The 21343-nt window shown below is 35.1% G+C and overlaps 1 protein-coding gene across 2 annotated transcripts in view; it reads left to right on the plus strand.

Moving 5' to 3' along the window:
• The window catches only part of LOC101103874 (sodium channel protein type 3 subunit alpha), a 116575-nt gene that overhangs the window by 76294 nt on the left and 18938 nt on the right, over positions 1-21343 (plus strand). For both annotated transcript variants that reach the window (XM_042243788.2, XM_060411123.1), the window contains 4 exons: positions 1632-2102; positions 13294-13414; positions 14547-14701; positions 15664-15837. In XM_042243788.2, coding sequence (XP_042099722.1) covers positions 1632-2102; positions 13294-13414; positions 14547-14701; positions 15664-15837 — 921 coding nt within the window. The remainder of the gene's footprint in view (positions 1-1631; positions 2103-13293; positions 13415-14546; positions 14702-15663; positions 15838-21343) is intronic.

Raw genomic sequence — 21343 nt, forward strand, 5'->3', positions numbered from 1 at the left:
GATTACATGGGGTATATATATCTGTGAAAGTCTTGGGACAAAAATATGAGTTTTCCTTCTTCAAAGAAATGTTTTCAGCATCAAAACTGATTTGTCCTAATTTTATTTTTATGGCTTGAATTATTTTTTATTCTATTATTATTTTGACAAGATAATGATCTCCAGTAATTCTACACTGAAAAGAAGACTATTCTGTGTTGAAATTGTTCTTTACACATACATAGTTCATATTGTTTGTTTACTCAGAGGCATATGTTGCATATCATCAAATTTTAAAGACTAATTTCAATGAAATCTTAGCTCTGTATTGTAATTATCCAAAAAAATTGGAAGGAGACTAAATATATTTTTCCTAGAATTTGTTTTATTAAAGGAAAATAAATTATTGTAGTTTCAGTTATACACATGTATAAACATTGACCCAATATAAAAGGTTTACTTTTCGTTCTGACTTAAAAGCACTAATATAGAACCACAATTTGTATGTTTGTGTGTTTTAATGCTTACATTTTTAAATTATGCACTGTCAGAGTATTTCTTTATTTCATCATTCTGAAACTTTCCTTTGAGAAGTACATATCAAATGAGATTTCTTAAAAAATGGTTTGTGGGATATCTGTGGACATGCAACTTTTTTCAGAATTGTAAATAAGGAAGTTCTAGATTCTGAACAAATCTGATACAAAAATAAGGAAATAAACTGGGGTTCTGGCTAAGTGTGTGTCTTCCAACCATGTAACATTTTTTGAAATTCAATAACTACATTTCAAGCTAAAAATATTCCTATAAATTTTATTTTTCATCAGTTATAATGAACGATTCCTGTATTAATCATATTTTGCCGATTAATTGAATAATATTTTCCCTCATGTATCCCAATGATATGCTGAGATTTCACCATATTTTCTCAAAAAAAAAAAAAAAGAGGAAAAAGAAAAGTAATTTACATTATATGGGTCTAGCTGAAACCCTGGAATAATTTTAGACTTTTCTCCATCTGTTGAACTATTTGGACAGATATACTTCAAAGTATATTGATGGGAAATGTGTTAAACCTTATGTAATCTGCCTTTGCTGCTGCTGCTGCTAAGTCGCTTCAGTCGTGTCCAACTCTGTGCGACCCCATAGAAGGCAGCCCACCAGGCTGCTCTAAAAGTTTTTGGCCATTGGAATTTACATTTCAAGTATATTGTTTTAATACAATTCATCAGACTATTAAATAAATTCATTATTTACACAAACAAAGCTAAACATTCCCTAGACAAACTGATGAAATGACTAAAATGAAAATAGTTCATTTTTCCTCTTTGGCCAAAACCACAGAAATGGGATTTTGTCTTTTCACTAGCAACCCTGAGTAGACACAATTTAAACCTCAGAAGCTCCAATTTCCTGGTTGTCCTCCGTTTGAAAGGAAAATCATTTGTTTTACCATTTTGCCCTTAGAGCAGGTAGAAGATACCAGATTCTTTAAATAGCATGTGACCAAGACAAGGTGTCTGAAATATAGCAAACAGTCAAGAAGAGCTTGTTGAATTAGTTTAACAAAGAGCTGTGAGTCCTCTGTTTAAGCTATTATGTTTACACATATTTCAATATTAATACAGCAAAATTTTCTTTTTTTCTTTTAGGTTCTGAACCTCTTTCTGGCCTTATTGTTGAGTTCATTTAGCTCAGACAATCTTGCTGCTACTGATGATGATAATGAAATGAACAATCTCCAGATTGCAGTAGGAAGGATGCAAAAGGGAATTGATTATGTGAAAAATAAGATACGGGAGTGTTTCCAAAACACTTTTTTCAGAAAGCCAAAAGTTATAGAAATCCATGAAGGCAACAAAATAGACAGCTGTGTGTCTAATAATACTGGAATTGAAATAAGCAAAGAGCTTAATTATCTTAAAGATGGGAATGGAACCACCAGTGGTGTAGGTACTGGAAGCAGTGCTGAAAAATATGTAATTGATGAAAACGATTATATGTCATTCATAAACAATCCCAGCCTCACTGTAACAGTGCCAATTGCTGTCGGAGAGTCTGACTTTGAAAATTTAAATACTGAGGAGTTCAGCAGTGAGTCAGAACTAGAAGAAAGCAAAGAGGTAAGAATGATTTTAAAGTTTTTCTTGCATTTCCTATACAAACCATGTACCACAGCCACTTATAATTTTTATTGTGTTTATAGGCATTATTAAAAAGTATATTAAAAGCCATATATACAGTAATATTGGAAAATTATCAGATACTCTTCTTTGGGAGTTCCTTCCATTGAAATTCCAACTTTTCACAGGACATCATCATTCTGAATAGTTAGTATATTCATCTTGATATTTAAAAGTCTGATTAAAAAATATGGCCTTCCAAAAAGGAGATTTTATTTAACACATTCTTTTATACACTACATTATGCTTTTTAGAAAAATAAACCATATTTTACTGATCATTGTGAAAGTGTCATATCTTTACTTTCTATAATATGTTAAGTTTTGCTATGATATTTTAATGTGAATGTTTGTATAGTTTTGCTCACCTCTGAACCTTTTATTGACTACTGATAACAGTGTTATTCATTAATGAAAATTTTATTCATATTAGGGAAATAAGAGTAGTAATGATTACATTTTGGCCCAGTCAAGGAAGAACATATTTATAAGGTCTTCCAGATTAACCTGGAAATACTAAGAACTACTTGGAAAAACTCTACTTAAGGATTATAGCTGAACTATAGACTGAAAAGCTATTCTTACTGTCATATTACTACTTATTTAAAAGAAAAGGAAAAAGGAAAGGCAATGTTCTTCTTGCAGGATTAGAATTCACAGGGAGTCTATGAAAGTAGTTCAAGGCTATTAATTCTCCAATTCTGTGTTGTGAAGAGCAGGATTAAAATTTTTACTATTTCTTATTTATAGAGTTCTTATATGCTAGTAGGAAGTTAAGTCTAACACAGAGTTATAAAGGCAGGTTTTAACTTAAAAGTATAAATAGTGACACCATAGGAATCAGACAAATAATGTCTGATTCTGTGAGCATATTTGCATAGTTTGGAACCTTGAAATCTGTGGCAACAGAATTTGTATAAGTAGCTGACAGTGTCACAATTCACATGCCTTTTTTTTCAGGCATTTCAGAGCTTCTGAGATATAACAGTACATTTGGAAATATTTTGAAAAAGGTAAAAATATATACAAAATGAGGTATAATATCCTTTCTCTGAAATTTCACTCAAAGTCTGCTTAATGAGTTCAATTCTAATTTATGTGTTGCTCTTTCTGGTAAGATAAGAATTCAGTTCTAATTTTATTTCCCATCACTTGACAAAGACTTACTTAAGAAAATCATCAATTAGTTAACAAGCATTTATTGAGCACTTCTATGAACTCAGCACTCTGCTGGGCAGTAAAGGTAAAGAAGAGATAAAGGAGAGATTCATAATATAACCCTTTTCAGGGAATTCTCAAAATCTTCAAGGAAGCTAATACTAACTCAGAAAATCATTAAAGGCCTATTAAAAAGTTTAATCCTAAAGGACTGACTATAAGACTTATAAAGACTATAGGTATTGAGAACAGCAAGAACATAGCAAATTGCTAAATGAGGAGATAAAATCGAAGTAGGCCTTGAAATGTGGGTCAAATACATGAACAGAAAGCCAAAAGCAGAAAATACTAAACAAAAACCAGAGTTAGAGTGAGCTTGGTAGTTAGGTGCAGCAGTGAAATAATCAGTATGAATAATGTATTGGTTGAGAAAGTGGAAAAATATGTTTGAGTGAGTAAGGTAGTTTCAGATAATACAGTCTTGAAAATCAGCCAAAGAGTTTGGAATTGGCTATATGATCAATAAGGAGCTATCTGTTCTGAAGCAGGTGAAAAGCAATAGGAAAGTGATGCTTTAGGAAAATTTATTCCATAGTAATGAGTAAAGCAGTTTAGAGTGAGGAATAAGGGTTATCTTGAGGAATAATGAGGTAACAATCATTTGATAATAACAAGGTGATAGAAATATGGGCTATGGTAATAAGTATGGCAGATGAGACTAACAGGCAATTTGACAAACCTAGTAAAGAGTTTGAGAAGTTGGAAAAATGGTAATGCAACTGTCTGAAATGATCTTTTAGGTTACCAGGTTTATGGGAAAAGAAGGAATTCAACTGGGATATACTGAATTAGAAGTGGGATACAATGGTAACCACAGCCTGGATGAGCAGTCAGGGTTTAAAAATAGATATGATAACACAGATTTCATCATTATCTGATTCCTTAAAAACAAAGGAGTTCACCACAGAAGTAATTGCAAAGAGAAAACAAGGGAAGACTAGGGACAAGACTAGCCTGGGGTCAAGAAGAGATAGGAAAGCCAAAGAGATTGAGAAACTTTTGCTACATTAATATTATAGGTTTCATCTCACTGCACTCATGGAAATGATATATGTTCATTTCTTTTTACCAAAAAGTTGATTTCCAGAATACTTCAAAAACTCTGTGATGTCCACAGATATTTCAAATGATTGCTTTAGAATACTACTACCTTATTAGCCTATCTTTTTAATAGCTAAAAAATCATAAATTTGGAACAAGGAAATATATCTTTATTTTCAAGCCACTGAAAACATTTTATTATCAGAATGAGATTTCTTTTTTGGGTGAATTTTTAAAATAATCATCTGTCCTCTTCCTAGCTAGTTTTGGGTAGATAGAATTCAGTTACTGAATTAAATTGTTTAAAATATACAGATATAATAGAGGGAAAATACTTGCAAGTTAATATAAAATCAAATACTTCTAAAAAGTTAGGATAAAACTTCAAATTATTTTGCACAGTAAAATTAAATTCAAGCATAAGTTTTCTGTGGATGAATTTTTAAATAGTACCAGAAAAACCTTTTAAAATAATAGGGCAATTCTCACGTATGCTCACACAAAGTTTAAAAGTACAGTTGACCACTGAACAACATGAGAATTAGGTGTGTCAACCCTACAACCAATTTAAAATCCCGGTACAATTTACAGTTGACCCTCCATATACAAGGGCTTCCCTGATAGTTCACTTGGTAAAGAATCCAGCTACAGTGCAGGAGACCCTGGTTTGATTCCTGTGTTGAGAAGATCCACTGGAGAAGGGATAGGCTACCCATGCCAGTATTCTTGGGCTTCCCTTGTGGCTCAGCTGGTAACGAATTCGCCTGCAACACAAGAGACCTGGATTCGATCCCTCGGTTGGGAAGATTCCCTGGAGAAGGGAAAGGCTACCTGCTCCAGTACTCTGGCCTGGACAATTCCATGGGCTGTAGGGGTCTCAAAGAGTAGGACACAACTGAGCGACTTTAACTCCATATACATGGTTTTGTAACTGCAGTTCCACATCAGCAAATTCAGCCAACTGAAGACCCTACAGTACTGTAGCAGTTACTACTGAACAAAGTCTGTGTGTAAGTACACCTGAGTAGGTCAAATCTGTATTGTTCCAGGGTCAACTGTACACTGTTTTTAAAAAACAAAAGCAAAAATAAGCATTATAGAACAGATTTAGATAAATTTCAGCAAATTTCAGTTTTAATCTGAAATCTCTGAAAACTGTCATTGAACACAGGTCACAAGTCAGATTTATATTTATGTTGGCTGGGTTGTTCTTTTTTAATAGCTATAGCACATACACATTCATACATACACACACAAATTCAAAATAATGTATCCATAAAATAGCATTTTGGTTTATGCTTATTAGTTTTTTGAACACAAGTAGAAAAAGCACATTGGGCTGGGCTTTGGGGGACACAAAATATCTTTTTGCTGACAAAGTGAAAAATCATACAAGTTAAACCTAACAGAATGATATATTTCAAAAGAAAGGAAAAATAAGAGAAAAAAATTTTTGCAACATTATTTGTGCTTTAAAAAGAGGCAATGAATTAATCATTAATTTAGATAGTACTTTAAAACTCCACTCTATTACTTCCACTCATTTTTATAATAAAGTATATGTAGCTATATCACAGTGGAGGAGAAATTATCTCTAGAAATTTTAAAAAATAAAAATATGAATTGCTATTATATTATGTAATATAAATTTTATATATGTGTATCTTTCTTTGGTCCACTAGCATAAAAAGACTTGGTATAGAAACAAACATAAAGCGTTGCATGAAAAAATTTAAGGAAATTGAAGTCATGGATTTCAAAATAGTGATCTTTTTATTTTTGCAAACTTGATATTATACCTGTCTTGTGACAAGATTTAATATAGAATTTTGCTTTTATATTTTTACAGTTCACATAAACATAATTTCTTGACATTTTTATGTAACTATGGATTTTTACAATTTAGTTCTTAAAAGGTTTCATTGTCTTCCTAGGTGAAAGATATAGAATAAATGCTCTTAAGAATCATATTTGAAGTTGAATTCCATAGCACAATCTAGGAATATCATCCTGTGACCTTCACTGCTTACCATTCTTACTTCTCACAGGGGTAAAATCAAGCTGGAGCCATCAAGAATGAAACTCTGGTGTTTTTAAACCAGCCAGAGGCTCGTGTCACCACTTTTACCCAGGTTACCCAAGCAAGTTGTACATGTACAATCACTTTCTAAATAAATTTTGACTGGCCTGCATGCTACTCAGCTGTGTTCCTTCCCCTGCCATGGCAAGGAAGTGCTAGACGTGCCCAGCTGCTGTCTGCTGAATCGTGTGACACTCACAGCATGGTCAGGCAAGACGGGCAGTCCCAACACCACATTTGACTCTGCTAATGACTTTCCAGTTCAGTCTTTTTAGGCTTTTAAAAGCAATAATTGCATGCTCTATAGGATTTATATCTATTTTTAAATGATAGAAATGTTTAAAGTTCACTTTGAGAGCATGCACTTTTTTTCTGCTTTTGTTTCATTAAAATAAGATCACAACTTTTTGTTGTTGTTGATTCAGCCCTTATAAGTAAATTGTATTACCAAAATGAGCCTCGCAGGGTTTTTTTTTTTTTTTCAATAGTATTGCCATTTTCAGATCATTATATTCAGATCTGTGAATATAATTTTCAACCCATCCAATTCATGTGCTCCAGATGGAAATGTTTGCTTTCATGTTTTGTGGGAAGCCTCTGTTAAAAAAAAAAAAAAAAGAATAAGGTGATCATGAATGTTTGGATATGAAGGGCCATAGTCTGTATACATTTGGGCACCACATATCTTGGATTTTCATGTAGTTTGGAAAAGTTGTTAAGTCATGTGTCTGCAGAACTCTAAGCGATCATTATAAAGTAATTAAAAGATGAAAAGCAACATGATACAGGGTAGGAGAAATTCACTGCATCGTGATCATTAAGTAATGGGTTCAGTGTACCCGTTAGGTCTTTTTCCCCTGATCTACATTAATTTCTCCCTAGATGTTCAACCCCAAACTGAGCAGGCAAAAAGGAGACTACTTTTGATTATTATTAATTATTAACTATAGTTTTATGATGAGTAAAGGATATTTCCAAAAATTAATGTAGGTTTGTGAATGAAATAAATCTTTCGGTAATTTCTCTTGACACAACTTTTCCTGTTACTGGAATAGCAGCCATAGTGAGTGTTCTTTAAAAAAAAAATTGAAAAGCAAAAGTAAAAAGTTCATGAGGATTAGTTCATGAAAAGTTTTCAAGGCTTTTGGTGGGGGAAAAAAAAATCTGACTAGATCTTGTGGTTTGTCTCCAGGTTTAATTAATACATACTCTCTTCCTCTTTAAGAATAACTGAGAATTAATTGTAAAATGCAACAAATTCAGTCATTAAATTTTAATAAAAACTAGAAAAAAATATGGTCCCTGGCGATTTATGTAATTTTACTTAGCAACGACTTTTTAGTTTTAGGGGTAAAACAATATGTTATTAGTCATTGAAGAAAATCTGATTATTTTTTCTTCACAAGCAGGGCAGAATTAAATAGTATTGGAAAATTACCTTTTACACAATGTTTGTAACGATTCCCTCTTTTTCAAAGCCATTATGGAAACCTTGAAAATGATGCTTGACTGAAGGTCCCAAGCACGTATGTACCCCTCTGGAAAAGGCCCTGTGCTCTGTTTTCAGAATCTGGAGAGCGATGGGAGAAAACCTCTAGCTTCCCATTTCTATTAGGTTCTCACCGCCTTCCAAATGTTCTTTGTGAAATTGAATGTGAGACATTTCAAACTTATCTTGATCTCCAGGGAACGATTTTGGTGCTTCAGTTTATTTCTGCTAAAATAAAAAGTAGGGCAAGTTTAGATAGAAATTTTTGTATATCTTCCTAAGATAAACCATCTTTTCCTTGGCCTGCTGGATGCCCCTCTGCCTTACCCTTCAACCACCATATAATTAATTTCAATTTCCTATATTGTGTTCTTAGTAAGGCTCTTTCAAAATAAAAGGAGCATCAGGGTTGTTGCACAAAATATGCTGAGGTCAAACCAAATAGAGGTGGCTTATATTTTTCACCATTCAGTGAGTAGTCCAGAAAAAAGAGTTGTTGGCTTTAGTCATGCTCTTCGTGCCTTGGAATAGGAGCCTCATGGCCTCACTGTGTGGCTACCTGTTCTTCAAGTGAGATATCCCAAGTCAAGATATGGATAGGCATATCCAAAAGATCAGACTAAGGCCCTGAGAGATTGTATAACCAAAAGATTGTCTGCTTCTACTTGCAAGACGAAACCCAGAAGTTTTGAAAGAAATGGCTAGATTTTAAAGGCAATCTGTAATGGCTGAATCTTTTAATTTTGCCTTTTGAATCGTACAGCAATTTGTGAGAGTCAAACATTCGATAGCTGATTGAAAATAAATGAAATGTGAGCGCATTTCAGTGGAAGTAGACCAGTTGCTAACATTCTCTTCTATTTCTGAAAGTTAAATTTCACTATTTAATTGGATAAAAATTAAGAGCCATATTTGCCATAAAGGGGAATTTCTAAATAAGATATTATTATCAGAGGGGAAATGGTCATTTGGGGGGCTGATTCTGTCATTTCTTATGAGTTGTATTTGCAGCTAACCCTGAAAACTTGACATTCAGGTACCATGTCTTTGACAACATGGTTCTTGGATCAGCGTGCAGCTTCCACAGCATTGCGCCAGGCTTCTGCTGCAGCCAGGCATGTTTTCTGTGGCTGAATTAGGCCTGGAGAATGTTGCATCTTCAAACCTGCTTTCCAGTGTGCATTTGTAGAGCATAAGCCATCATCCCTCTGTAGACTCGGTAGTTTCTACAAGGGATGGAAGAGTCTACCTTAAGTGTCATAAAATATTGGACGGGTAGGGAGAAAATAGTACAAGGAAACAAGTGATGAGCTTGTACTATGTGGCTTTATATGGAAGCTTTCTACTGTTATGTCTATATACCTCATTACATTTTTCTGACTAATTTAGAACAAATACGAATTTCAGTTATTTAGTATAGTCACCAAGTTCCTTAATGTGGAAAACTTCATTTCAGGTTTCTTTGGTTTTTTGTTTTTTATCATTGTAGTATCACAGCTATGGCAATTTAAAGAAAGTAAGTTATACTTTGTATTTATCGTTAGTCACCTGCTTTTAAATTAGTTACATGCTTTTAAATAAATTTGGAAGCCATTTTGGTATGGTTATGATAAAATGTATCACAAATTACTCTCTATCAGAGTATGAATGCCAAAGTGATGAATTTAATTAGAAGTGTTTAGATTGTGAAGATAGTTATCATATCCATGTACAGAATTTTAAATGCTTAAGTAGTTTTCTAGGATATAAATTTTAAAATTTAAAAATACAGGAGTAAAATTCTGTATGTTTCCAGTGACTAAAACTCAGGCTGTATATCTTAATTGGTAAGTTGCTGCAACTTAATAAGAACACAGTCTAAGTTTTAATTTATAAATGTAGACAAATTCACAACTTTAAATTGTTTACATAGTTGATACAGCATTTTTATAAATTCACAGGATAAAGTGTATGTACTTTCGTATGATAAAAAATGGGGCCTAGGGAGACTACACCATGAATAAGACTGACTCTCCAACTATCAAGATTAGCTTTATGTCTATTTCCAGAGGTAAAGGAGCCTTCCACAAAGCACTTTTTAGTGACAAGAACACTAGCCTGCCAACTATTTTTTAAGCTTTGGTACATCAAGTCTCTGAACATTCCTTAAGGAGTTTTCCAGAGCATAAGATTGACGAGTTAATACTTATACTCAGAACAACTCCTGGATAACAGTGAAGCAATTCTTCATGTAAAATGGGTTTTGCTCATTTGAGAACGGAATTTGTTGTTATTGTTTAGTCCTTTTCTGTTTCCAAAAGACATGCTACGCTTCATAATGCCAGGCAGATGGAGGTAAACTAGCTCACACACTGACCCTCTCTGCTTTACAATGTACATAACCTCCATAGACATTTAGAAAATTGAAATTATTTATATTCAAACATATATTAACCACATTCACAAAAGTTCACAATCTAAAGACAACACCAACAACAAAGATACAGCCAGAGGTCAATATTTGGTAAACAGAAGAACTGTCGTTCAGATTAATGGCTACCATTACTTGTGCTGTGAAGGATTTGCTTTAAATAAGTATTTGTATTTAAATATAAGACTCTTGAATAATATATGACAGAGAATTATAATGCAAAAAATTGAACACTTCACAACTGTATTAACAGTGGTAAAATAAGAAGTGAAGGGTGAGTATATTTTCTAAAGTTTTCAAATGGAAAAGTATATGTGTATTTTTGCGTATATACATATATGCTTACTACTTTCTTCCTTCAGATTTCTTTATTGAATGTCTGCCAATATTTTAGAAAAACATTTTGGAAACATGCTTTTATCACTAAAATATCATTAATTAATTTTTATTCATTAAGAAAATGCATTTTCTAATAAAATTAAACCTTCTGTAAAGGCCACAACTGAGTTGTGTATCCAAATGAAGAGATCAAATTATCTAAACACTATAATTCTCTCTATAAGAGTAATAACAAAATGCATTCACTCATTCATTTATTCATTTTTCATAAATTCAGCCTATTTAGTGTCTATTCTATGCTTGGATCTTTTGGTGTATAAATATGTGTATGTGTGTACATTCTAATATATATGTGTATATATGTACATAATTATACAATTTTATGTATATATATAATATACATATATATTTCTGAGAATATTTGGTCAAAGCAAATAAGTATTATCAACAAAATGTTATATAAAATTTAACATGGAGAAATCATAATAAAGAAAAGCTTCATGGAAAGGGGATCATGACCGGGCTCAGAATAAATTCTTCAGCTTGGATTGGCCAAGAGGAAGAAGAAACATTAAGCTTTTTATAACTAACCTCAAAATAATTTGGTTTCTTATTGGTTTTATATATACAGTGGATATTATTGCTGCCACTCATGAAATGTCATAGTGTCCAACCTATAAACCAGTGAAACTGAAAGGGAAGAGTTATTTAGTATGTTTTTGGATTTACCAGAAGCTACTGCAGTTCTATTCAGCAGTAGCTTTCCTCGGAGAAGGCAATGGCACCCCACTCCAGTACTCTTGCCTGGAAAATCCCATGGGTGGAGGAGCCTGGTGGGCTGCAGTCCATGGGGTTGCTAAGAGTCAGGCATGACTGAGCGACTTCACTTTCACTTTTCACTTTCATGCATTGGAGAAGGAAATGGCAACCCACTCTAGTGTTCTTGCCTGGAGAATCCCAGGGATGGGGGAGCCTGGTGAGCTGCTGTCTATGGGGTTGCACAGAGTTGGACACGACTGAAGCGACTTAGCAGCAGCAGCAGCAGCAGTAGCTTTCCTGGGATTTTCTTACAAAAGTAAAGACATTCTGGCTATAAGAAGTGGAAAAATTTTGAGAGAAGAAAATATGTCTTGAACTTTCACCTCTACAAAAAGTAGAGGATTTTAATGGTAAAACTTTTTTACTATAATGATCCTATGAACCATCAGCCATAATTGATGGCTTATTCTCTCCTTAGCATATTTGGGACATGGAGATATTTTGTTATAGAATTATATCTTGACTTAGGGTAACTTTCATAATATATTTAACTGGACATAGTTAACCTCATTCTCCGAGTAATACCACCGAAAGTATCACCTGGATATTACTCTTCAGTGTTCACATTATAAAATATTAAACTAACATTTGCATGGTGATTTCAAAAAGCTACAAATTTTGAGTCAGATATCTTCCAATATGACCTATGTTTAGGTAGTCATTCAGGTATTTTTCAGTAACATGTTAACTCTTTCAGAGGGCTAGGGCAGAGTGACCCTACCTCTCAGTTACTAAAGTTAATGGGGCCTTTGAAACCATTAATATGTCAATGTTCTTTCATTCTAAAAGCTTTACATTGCCTGGTTGTGCTATATGTGACATCTTTGCATCACTTTTCATAAAAAATTCCACATCCATATTGTCTTCCCAAGTGGTATTAGAGTTCTTATAAGATATTTATTCTTGCAACACTAAAGTGGCTCTTCCTAGCCATGTGGCATGTCACAGTGATTTATTTAAAGGAAAAATTCACAGCCTGATCACATGTTGAATTCAGAATACGCTCCTAGTGAAAGTCTATATAGATTCTGAGCAGTGTCATTCATGAAGAAATTTCCATTTCATTTAGCATTCTTTGGCAAGTACTGAATTCATTTCAGCAGTTCAAAAAAGAGAGAGAGAGAGATCCATCATTTTTCAGCTTGTAAAGTAAGAAGAAAATTATGTAAGCCAGAGAAAAATATAGCACAAAGTTGAAATATAATGACTGTGACTAATGTTAATCTGCTGCTCTTCCTTTCTAAAATTACAGAAACATGAACTGTAGTTATAGACAACTGGTAATGTTCTTTGCCCTCTGAAAATTTCCATTGGAAGACTGGAAATAACAATTTGATTTGAAGCATTTTAATTAATATAATCAGTTGTGAATGTCAGTATACCAAACTTATCAAACTATTCTCAATTTGGCCTGAGTGTTAATGTATGAAATTATTTTCACATGGCATCCATAGACAAACAGAGATCATGAAGTTAATCAGTATAATCACTCCTTTCCAAATCACCCACACTGAATGCTCTCTAACCATTTTCTGTCTGAATCAAGTTAGTAGTTATGTTGTTTTGAATAATAGGACTTTATGTTAAATTATGAGTACAAAATTATCAGGACAGTTAAGAGAGCCAATACTATCACTACCACCACCATTTTTTTTCACACCATATCTGAGCATTTTCAAACTGATGGATTAAAAGGGAAGAAAAATCACATCTTTGCAATGGGGTTTTATTTCCAGAAATTAAATGCAACCAGCTCATCTGAAGGAAGTACAGTTGATGTTGCTCCACCTCGAGAAGGTGAACAAGCTGAAATTGAACCTGAGGAGGACCTTAAACCAGAAGCTTGTTTTACTGAAGGTAAACAAGCTCTAATATGGTTAAATCCAAACTCCCTTCTTTCCTTATAGAGACTAAATATACCTCACTTGAACGAAATATTTCAAAGAAACAGTGAAGGTATATTTATCTTTGTTTTGCTCTTTTCTTCCAAAAAGTTCATTTATCTGTATTTCCTGATTATATTAGCAGTTTCTGTGCCTGGACAATAAGATAATTTGACATGTCCTTTTTTTCATCCCAGAATGTGGAGAAGTGAACCGTAGGAGATAAATGGTATTCTGGAACATCTTCTCATTACTGATAAAGCAATCCCTTCAGACTTCACTGGCAATGTTGTGATTTGGTTTATAGATGCTGCAATAACTATACCCCATCTCTTAAACAGTTTCAAATGTGGTTAATTTGTGCTGTGACCAGAGCTGTTGGGGGATATAGATGCATTGCAGAGCCTTGGCAGGGAGACCAAGTTATTTTCACAGCCACCAGTACAGTGTCCAGCACACAAATCAATAAAGATTTGCTGATTCAATGTGATTGGACTGAATCCCATAAGTAGTAACTCAGACAGTGAGAGCCCAAGAGTGGATGGAAGTTAGAAATAATATGAAAGCGAAGAGGGGGAGGACAAAGGAAGAGAGATACTGACTGACAAGATGAGTCATAGGTGTGACTAAGAAAAGCTCTGAGGTTGAAAATAAACAGCTTGGGAAAACTGACAGAGGATGATACCCAGGAAGACAGAGGGATTTTCCATGTGAAAAGAAGTGAGTAAAAATCCAGGATCACATCAAAAAAATGAATAAACAATTTGAACATGTAGTTTTTCCCCAAACCTCAGAGGTGTCCTTATCTATGATTGGCCTTGAGGCAAAGGGAGATCCTATGCAGTGTTCAAGAATGGAACTGTTTATACTCAGGTAACTCTAAGTAAAGTAATTCCTTGAATTCTAGGTAACTGGCTGATATGTAAGTCTGAGAATGATTTACTATACAGGATGGATGCTGAAAATAGCTACAGAATGAAGTAGCCAGTTACTTTATAGAATGATGATCTGAGACTAGGATGGGGAGGGAGCAGCAAAGTTAATTTCTTCCTACATAAGATGAAAATATATTTTTCTAATTTATTACAATGTATGCTGTCTTTTAGGATGTATTAAAAAATTTCCATTCTGTCAAGTAAGTATAGAAGAAGGCAAAGGAAAAATCTGGTGGAATCTTCGGAAAACCTGCTACAGCATTGTTGAACACAACTGGTTTGAGACTTTCATTGTCTTCATGATTCTTCTCAGCAGTGGTGCTTTGGTGAGCATGACACATATTGGCAAGAATCAGGTTCTAGTGGTGGGCTGCAGTCCATGGGGTGGCTAGGAGTCGGGCACGACTGAGCAACTTCACTTTCATGCATTGGGGAAGGAAATGGCAACCCACTCCAGTGTTCTTGCCTGGAGAATCCCAGGGATGGGGGAGCCTGGTGGGCTGCCATCTCTGGGGTCTCACAGAGTCGGACACAACTGAAGCGACTTAGCAGCAGCAGCAGCAGCAGTGAAATAGTTTTACTCAAAAAATACCAGAAGCATCCCCTTAGTTTAAGGAGCAAAACAAGAGAGCTTGCAGAGCTTGGTACCCAGGGTTTAACTATACAAAATTCAGTAAGGAATAAATCAGAAGCATGAACAGCCAGATGGAATTTCTCATCTGGTGTTTTTCTAATAGATGTTTTCCTCACTGAGACAACCATTTATAGGGGTATTCTGTAACTACATTACCTACTATGTCAAATCCCATCCAGTTCTCCCTAACAGTCATAGTAATATTTATGGACTGCTGGTGGATGTTTTTTATGTCTAATTAATTTATTCTTTCAAAATGAGCCAGATTATTCAGAGCATCAATGAAAGTAAGGTTAGAATAGGCCAAGTCTATCCCTCATTAATAGAACTTCTGGTTATTTTCTGAGTGTACATTGCTTCTCTAAAAGCATGTCTTTGTAGCAGTAATTGAGATAGAGATTACGGGGTGAGAGGCAGGGAAGAAAGCATACACTAAATCAGTAAACTATTGACATTTCCTTGCCAATATTTTCCATTAGCTTCAGTCTTTAGATTTTGTCTGGTTCCATGTCAATCTAATATTAGCCAATATTTCTCAAATTAGTGCTTTGTGCCAAGTATACTACTTGCAATTTTATCAAGTATTTGGTGCAGGCAAGCCATTCATGTAAAATAAAAGCATTCATGTAAAATAAAAGCATTCTTGTTTTACAGGCTTTTGAAGACATATACATTGAACAGCGAAAGACTATTAAAACCATGCTAGAATATGCCGACAAGGTCTTCACTTACATATTCATCCTGGAAATGCTTCTCAAATGGGTAGCTTATGGATTTCAGACATATTTCACTAATGCCTGGTGCTGGCTAGATTTCTTGATCGTCGATGTAAGTATCCCAAGTGATTTTTATAAAATTATTTTTTAAAAGGCAAGTGTGATATTTCATTTATTTCTATAATTAAAACCTTGACTTTAATTAGAACCTAGTTGCACTAATTCTGCCACAATTATGCAACTACCTTTTAAAAACTACAACAAACACAAAAATGAGGAAAATCTCATGGAAGGCAGTAGAAGAGGTCCTAACAATGTGGACAGTAGTCAGAGAAAACAGAGTTTCTTCTTTTTGTGAAAGTTAAGGGTCTGAAGGTAAGGAATATCTAACAATCTGTTCATTGACAGGTGTAGCTCATTAAAAGCACACTCGAAAAAAAATGTTTCTCTAGGAGGTAAAATCAAGACAGCTTTGGGGCCAGGAAACTGTCAGGATTGCACTTTAATCCCTTACTAGAATGCATGTTGCTGAATAATGTTAAAATAACCTATTTACTGTATTCATTCAGCCACAAGTCCACAGAGACAATAAAATGTATTTCCATTCTTACATGGGTAGTTAGATATCCCAGTAGCTAATGGGATATTTACCAGGCAAAGAGTTAGGTGTAGAAGTCCTATTCTGAATCGGATTACCATGAAGTGAGTAGTCATGGGAACTGTATCAATAATGAGACCTGTCTGACTTGCAGCCTACTTTTTTACTGTAGCAACGGAGAGGCATTGGGGCAAAATTACAGTAAGCTGGTCTTTTGTAGTCTGTGATATTCCACTGCACAAGGCTTCTAAGTCCCCCTCCTGACCCTCAAAAAGGTGCTTTAAGCACTATCTCTAGCTGTTTCCCAATGATCATAAAGCACCTTGTTTTTAGTTCTAACACTTGTCACTGTGAATCAATGATTGCTGTATCTGTTTATTCATTCTTTTTATCATCTTTGACAAGTCTGGGCCTATCGAAATGCTACTCCCTTTTATCCCCACATATACACTCACAGTTCTATAACCAAAATGCATGTTCAACCCTTTGAGTTGAGAAGAAATCTGCAGTCAAGTCACTATTAATAAATCAGAAATGACTTCTAATTTTTCATGTCTGGTCTTTAATGAATAATAGAGAAGAATCTCAGTGTTGTCCTGAAGTTTCCAAACAGAGAAGTCTAATATTTTTGTATTCTGCAGCTGGAATGGACCTTAAAGAGTATCTAGACTTTATTTACACAGTCTTCTAAACAGTTTCAGTTCAGTTCAGTCAGTTCAGTCGCTCAGCCATGTCCAACTCTTTGCCACCCCATGAATCGCAGCACACCAGGCCTCCCTGTCCATCACCAACTCCCAGAGTTCACTCAAACTCACGTCCATCGAGTCGGTGATGCCATCCAGCCATCTCATCCTCCATTGGCCCCTTCTCCTCCTGCCCCCAATCCCTCCCAGCATCAGAGTCTTTTCCAATGAGTCAACTCTTCACATGAGGTGGCCAAAGTACTGGAGTTTCAGCTTTAGCATTAGTCCTTCTAAAGAAATCCCAGGGCTGTTCTCCTTCAGAATGGACTGGTTGGATCTCCTTGCAGTGCAAGGGACTCTCAAGAGTCTTCTCCAACACCACAGTTCAAAAGCATCAATTCTTCGGCGCTCAGCCTTCTTCACAGTCCAACTCTAAACAGTTTATTGTAAATTAAAGCCTCAGTTTAAAGAATTCTCCTAAAATAGCACAACTACTTAGTAACACAATTGAGATTAGTGTCCTAATTTCCTAATTCTCAATTCAGTGCTCCTTTGCCCTGTAGATTTCTCATCTAACTGGTACAAATGTTATAGTTATATCTTCATACTGGCTTTGGAACTCAGCATTTATAATTTCCAGCTTTTCCCTGAAATGATGGAACATAAAATATATAAGAATCTTCTCCAGTTCAAAAAAAAAAATTGTCATGTATGAAGATCACTTACAAATGTGACAGAACTTCTCCAGAAAATTCTCAAATTTCCTGAAATATTTTAATTTACTGAAAAATTTATATTCACTGAAATACTCATTACACTGTACTTTATTTCCATGCGTTTCCCTCATATAGAAAGAATAAATATAATGCAAAAATCTTATCAAAGTCTTGTATCATATTTGAATCCTTAGAAACCTAATATAGACACTTAATTATCTAGTGAATAATGTCAAAGAATGGTGCCCCCCAAGTTACTTTCCTTTAGTACATTTAGATTATTAATAGTAGAATGGAACTGGGTACCTCTGGGCAAGTTATGTTATAGTAAATGAATCTATTTTCTTCTTTTTCCTGAAGAAGGGACTAAAATGCATTAATTAATGTAACCTTAACTAACAACTTAATCTCAGACCACTGGATCCAATAAGCTAAAGTAAATGTACAGTTAAAATAGTTTTTGAAAGTACAAGTAAAACATGCTTAAAACAGTTCACAGTCCATCAGGTATAATGTTCTAACAAAGAGTCACAGAAGGCTCAATAGGAAACAAAGCAAAACTCCCAAAACTGAAGTATATATGAACTTCAAACTAGAAGAAACAGGCTTTTAAACTTTGAGAAACGTATCTATGTACAAATGTAATCTTTTCAATTCCCTACCTCCAAGTAAAGGTACTATGCATTCATTAACATTCCATTAACATTCATTCATTTATCTAATAAAAATTCCGAACACTGGGCCACAAGCTATTTTAAATAAAGGAGATATGAATAAGACAAATCAAGATCTGTTAGATCTACAGGATTTAACACTCTAGGAGAAAATAAAATTGACAGTAAAGATGTAAACAAATCAAATCCAAAAATAAGATAAAAGCAGATGATGATCACTGCTATGAAAGAAAACAGGGTAATGAGATAGAGAAGGACTACAGAATGGGAGCTGGAGGAGAGTATTAGCCAGAGTGTCCATGGAAGGTGTCTTTGGGGAAGATAAACAAGAAAGTGTCTTAGTCCATTTGGTCTGCTGTAACAGAGTATCATGGCTTCCCTGGTGGTGCAGTAGTAAGAATCTCGCTGCAATCCAGGAGACATAGTTTTGATCCCTGGGTTGGGAAGATCCCCTGAAGTAGGAAATGGCAACCCACTCCAGGATTCTTGCTTGGAAAATTCCATGGACAAAGAAGCCTGACAGGCTACAGGTCATCGGGTCATAAGAGTTGGACACGACTGATCACACATACACACTCAACAGAATATCATCGATGTAGTGACTTATAAACAGCTGATTATTTCTCACTGTTCTGGAGGCTGCAGAGCCCCAGGAAAAAGCACCAGCAGATTCAGTGTCTGGTGAGAGCCCACTTTGTGATTCATAGGCAGCAGTCTTCTCACCGTGTCTTGGACGAAGGGGCAAACAAGCTCTCTGGGGTGTCTTTTATAAGTAAAGGCACTAATCCCACCCATGAGGGCTCTGCCTTCATGACCTAATCCCCCCAAAGACTCTCCAAATACCTTCACACTAGGGACTAGGTTTCAGCATATGAATTTGAGGGGCACATAGACATTGACTATAACAATGGGCCAGTTATTTGAATACCTGAGAGAATAGAAAAAAGCAATCTCAAGATCCTGAAGTATGAGCCAAGGACACTCAAGAGACAGAAAGAAAACTGTTGTGCTTGTGAGTGATGAAACAGGAAATAGTAATAGATGCTGACTTCAGAAAGGCACCCAAGGGCCTTGGTAAGAAGTTCATGTTTTCTGTTATTTAATGTGTGCTCGGTCGCTCAGTTGTGCCCAACTCTTTGCAACCCCATGGATTGTAGCCTGCCTGGCTCTTCTGTTCATGGACTTTTCAGGCAAGAATACTGAAGCAGGTTACCTTTTCCTGCTCCAGCGGATCTTCCCAATCCAGGGATCGAACCTGTGTCTTTTGTGTCTCCTGCACTGGCAGGTGGATTCTTTACCACTGTGCCACCTGTGAAGCTCCAATACTACATCATAGCCCAAAAGCCGAGAATGTAATTTAATGTATACTGATGACAGATACAATGGGAAACTCAAGGGAGGGGTGGTGAGCATGGATCTGTTCTACTGTTCTTAAATTATCACATCTGGCTATGGAGAAGGAACAGCAAAAATGTCAAACCAGGGAGACCAGTGAGGGAACTGTGTTAATGGTCTAGGAAAGAGAAGATTATGTCTTAGACTAATGTGGTTAAGACTTACTGGTGAACTGGATATAAAGAATGAAGAAAAAGGAGATTCAAAAAAGATTTTTTTCAATCTTAACAAATGGGTAGAAGATGAAACCATTAACTGGAATCAGGAAGATCAGAAAACAGGCTTGACAGGACAAGCAGATGGTAGATGGAAGAGGGATGTACTAAGTTTGAGATGCCAATTAGACATTGAAGAGTATTCGGTGAGGTTTACACAAGTCTTGGGATCGAGGGGAAGTTAACACCTGATTATGAATTGAGAAGTCATCAGGAAATAGATGGTTTTTGAAGTCATGAATCAACTGGATTAGCTCACCTAGGCAGAGAATGCAACATGATAAACACAAGAGCCCAGACCAGATTCTAGGGACACTTCAACTTTTAGAAGTTACACAAAAAAAAAACAAGGTTTTTTTTACCAAAAAAAAAAACCCACAAAAAATCCAGTAAACTAGATTGAGAAGTAGCAATTAGAAGAAAAAGGAAAACAGAATATACATGGTATCATAGAAGTCCAGAGGATCAATTTAGTCAAAGGCTGCAAGGAAGGCAAGTGACATGGGTACTGAGAAATGACGTTAGTTTTGGCAGAATGGATATCATTGGTGTCATGGTTAAGAGCTGTCTCATGAAAGTACTAGAATAGAGTACTAGAAACACTGGGAAAATTGAGGAAAGAATGGAGGTGAGGAGACAGAGACAGCAAGTATGATAATTCTGGTTGGAATCAAGTCGGACAACTTAAACCATGTCTTTCTTTGACAGAATGGCATACTCGATGGACCACTTTTTCTGATTCTGTATAACTTTTTTGTCCTATCCAAAGACCAAAAGATACTATCTTCATATGAAAACCAAACTATCCTGTATTATAACTATACAAGCTATATTTTAGATGCTATGATTATCCACAGAATGAACTGAACATGTATTAAATTGATCATAGTTTATGGGGAAAAAATCACATTTCTTATACTCCTTGCAGATTTTTGCATAAATTTCATCCTAAGAAAATACACTGGGCATCTATCCTGACAACTTCAAATTTGGTTCTAAATTATTCTAAGCTGCTAAGTGTCCAAAACACGCTCCAGGTAAAGATTCGACTATCATAAAATATTTATTGCCCACAAGTAATTTCCACTTTACAGACAGCACAGGTTGCTGATGTGGCTGAAATGGATGCTTGATATCTGCTACTCAGACATCCTGCTTGCTCAAGTGCTCCTTAGAATTCTCATCAGCTGCTCTGATGAAGTGAACAAAAGCAGTACAGGGACATTTTCTGATTCTAATGTGTATTTTCAATTGTTATCAACATCTAGAATCTGTAACCCCCACATTAGTTCTTAACATTTATTCTTGACATTTCAGCATCCTCAATAATGAAGCCA

Source organism: Ovis aries, chromosome 2, assembly GCF_016772045.2.
Source record: "Ovis aries strain OAR_USU_Benz2616 breed Rambouillet chromosome 2, ARS-UI_Ramb_v3.0, whole genome shotgun sequence".
NCBI classification, from domain to species: Eukaryota; Metazoa; Chordata; class Mammalia; order Artiodactyla; family Bovidae; genus Ovis; species Ovis aries.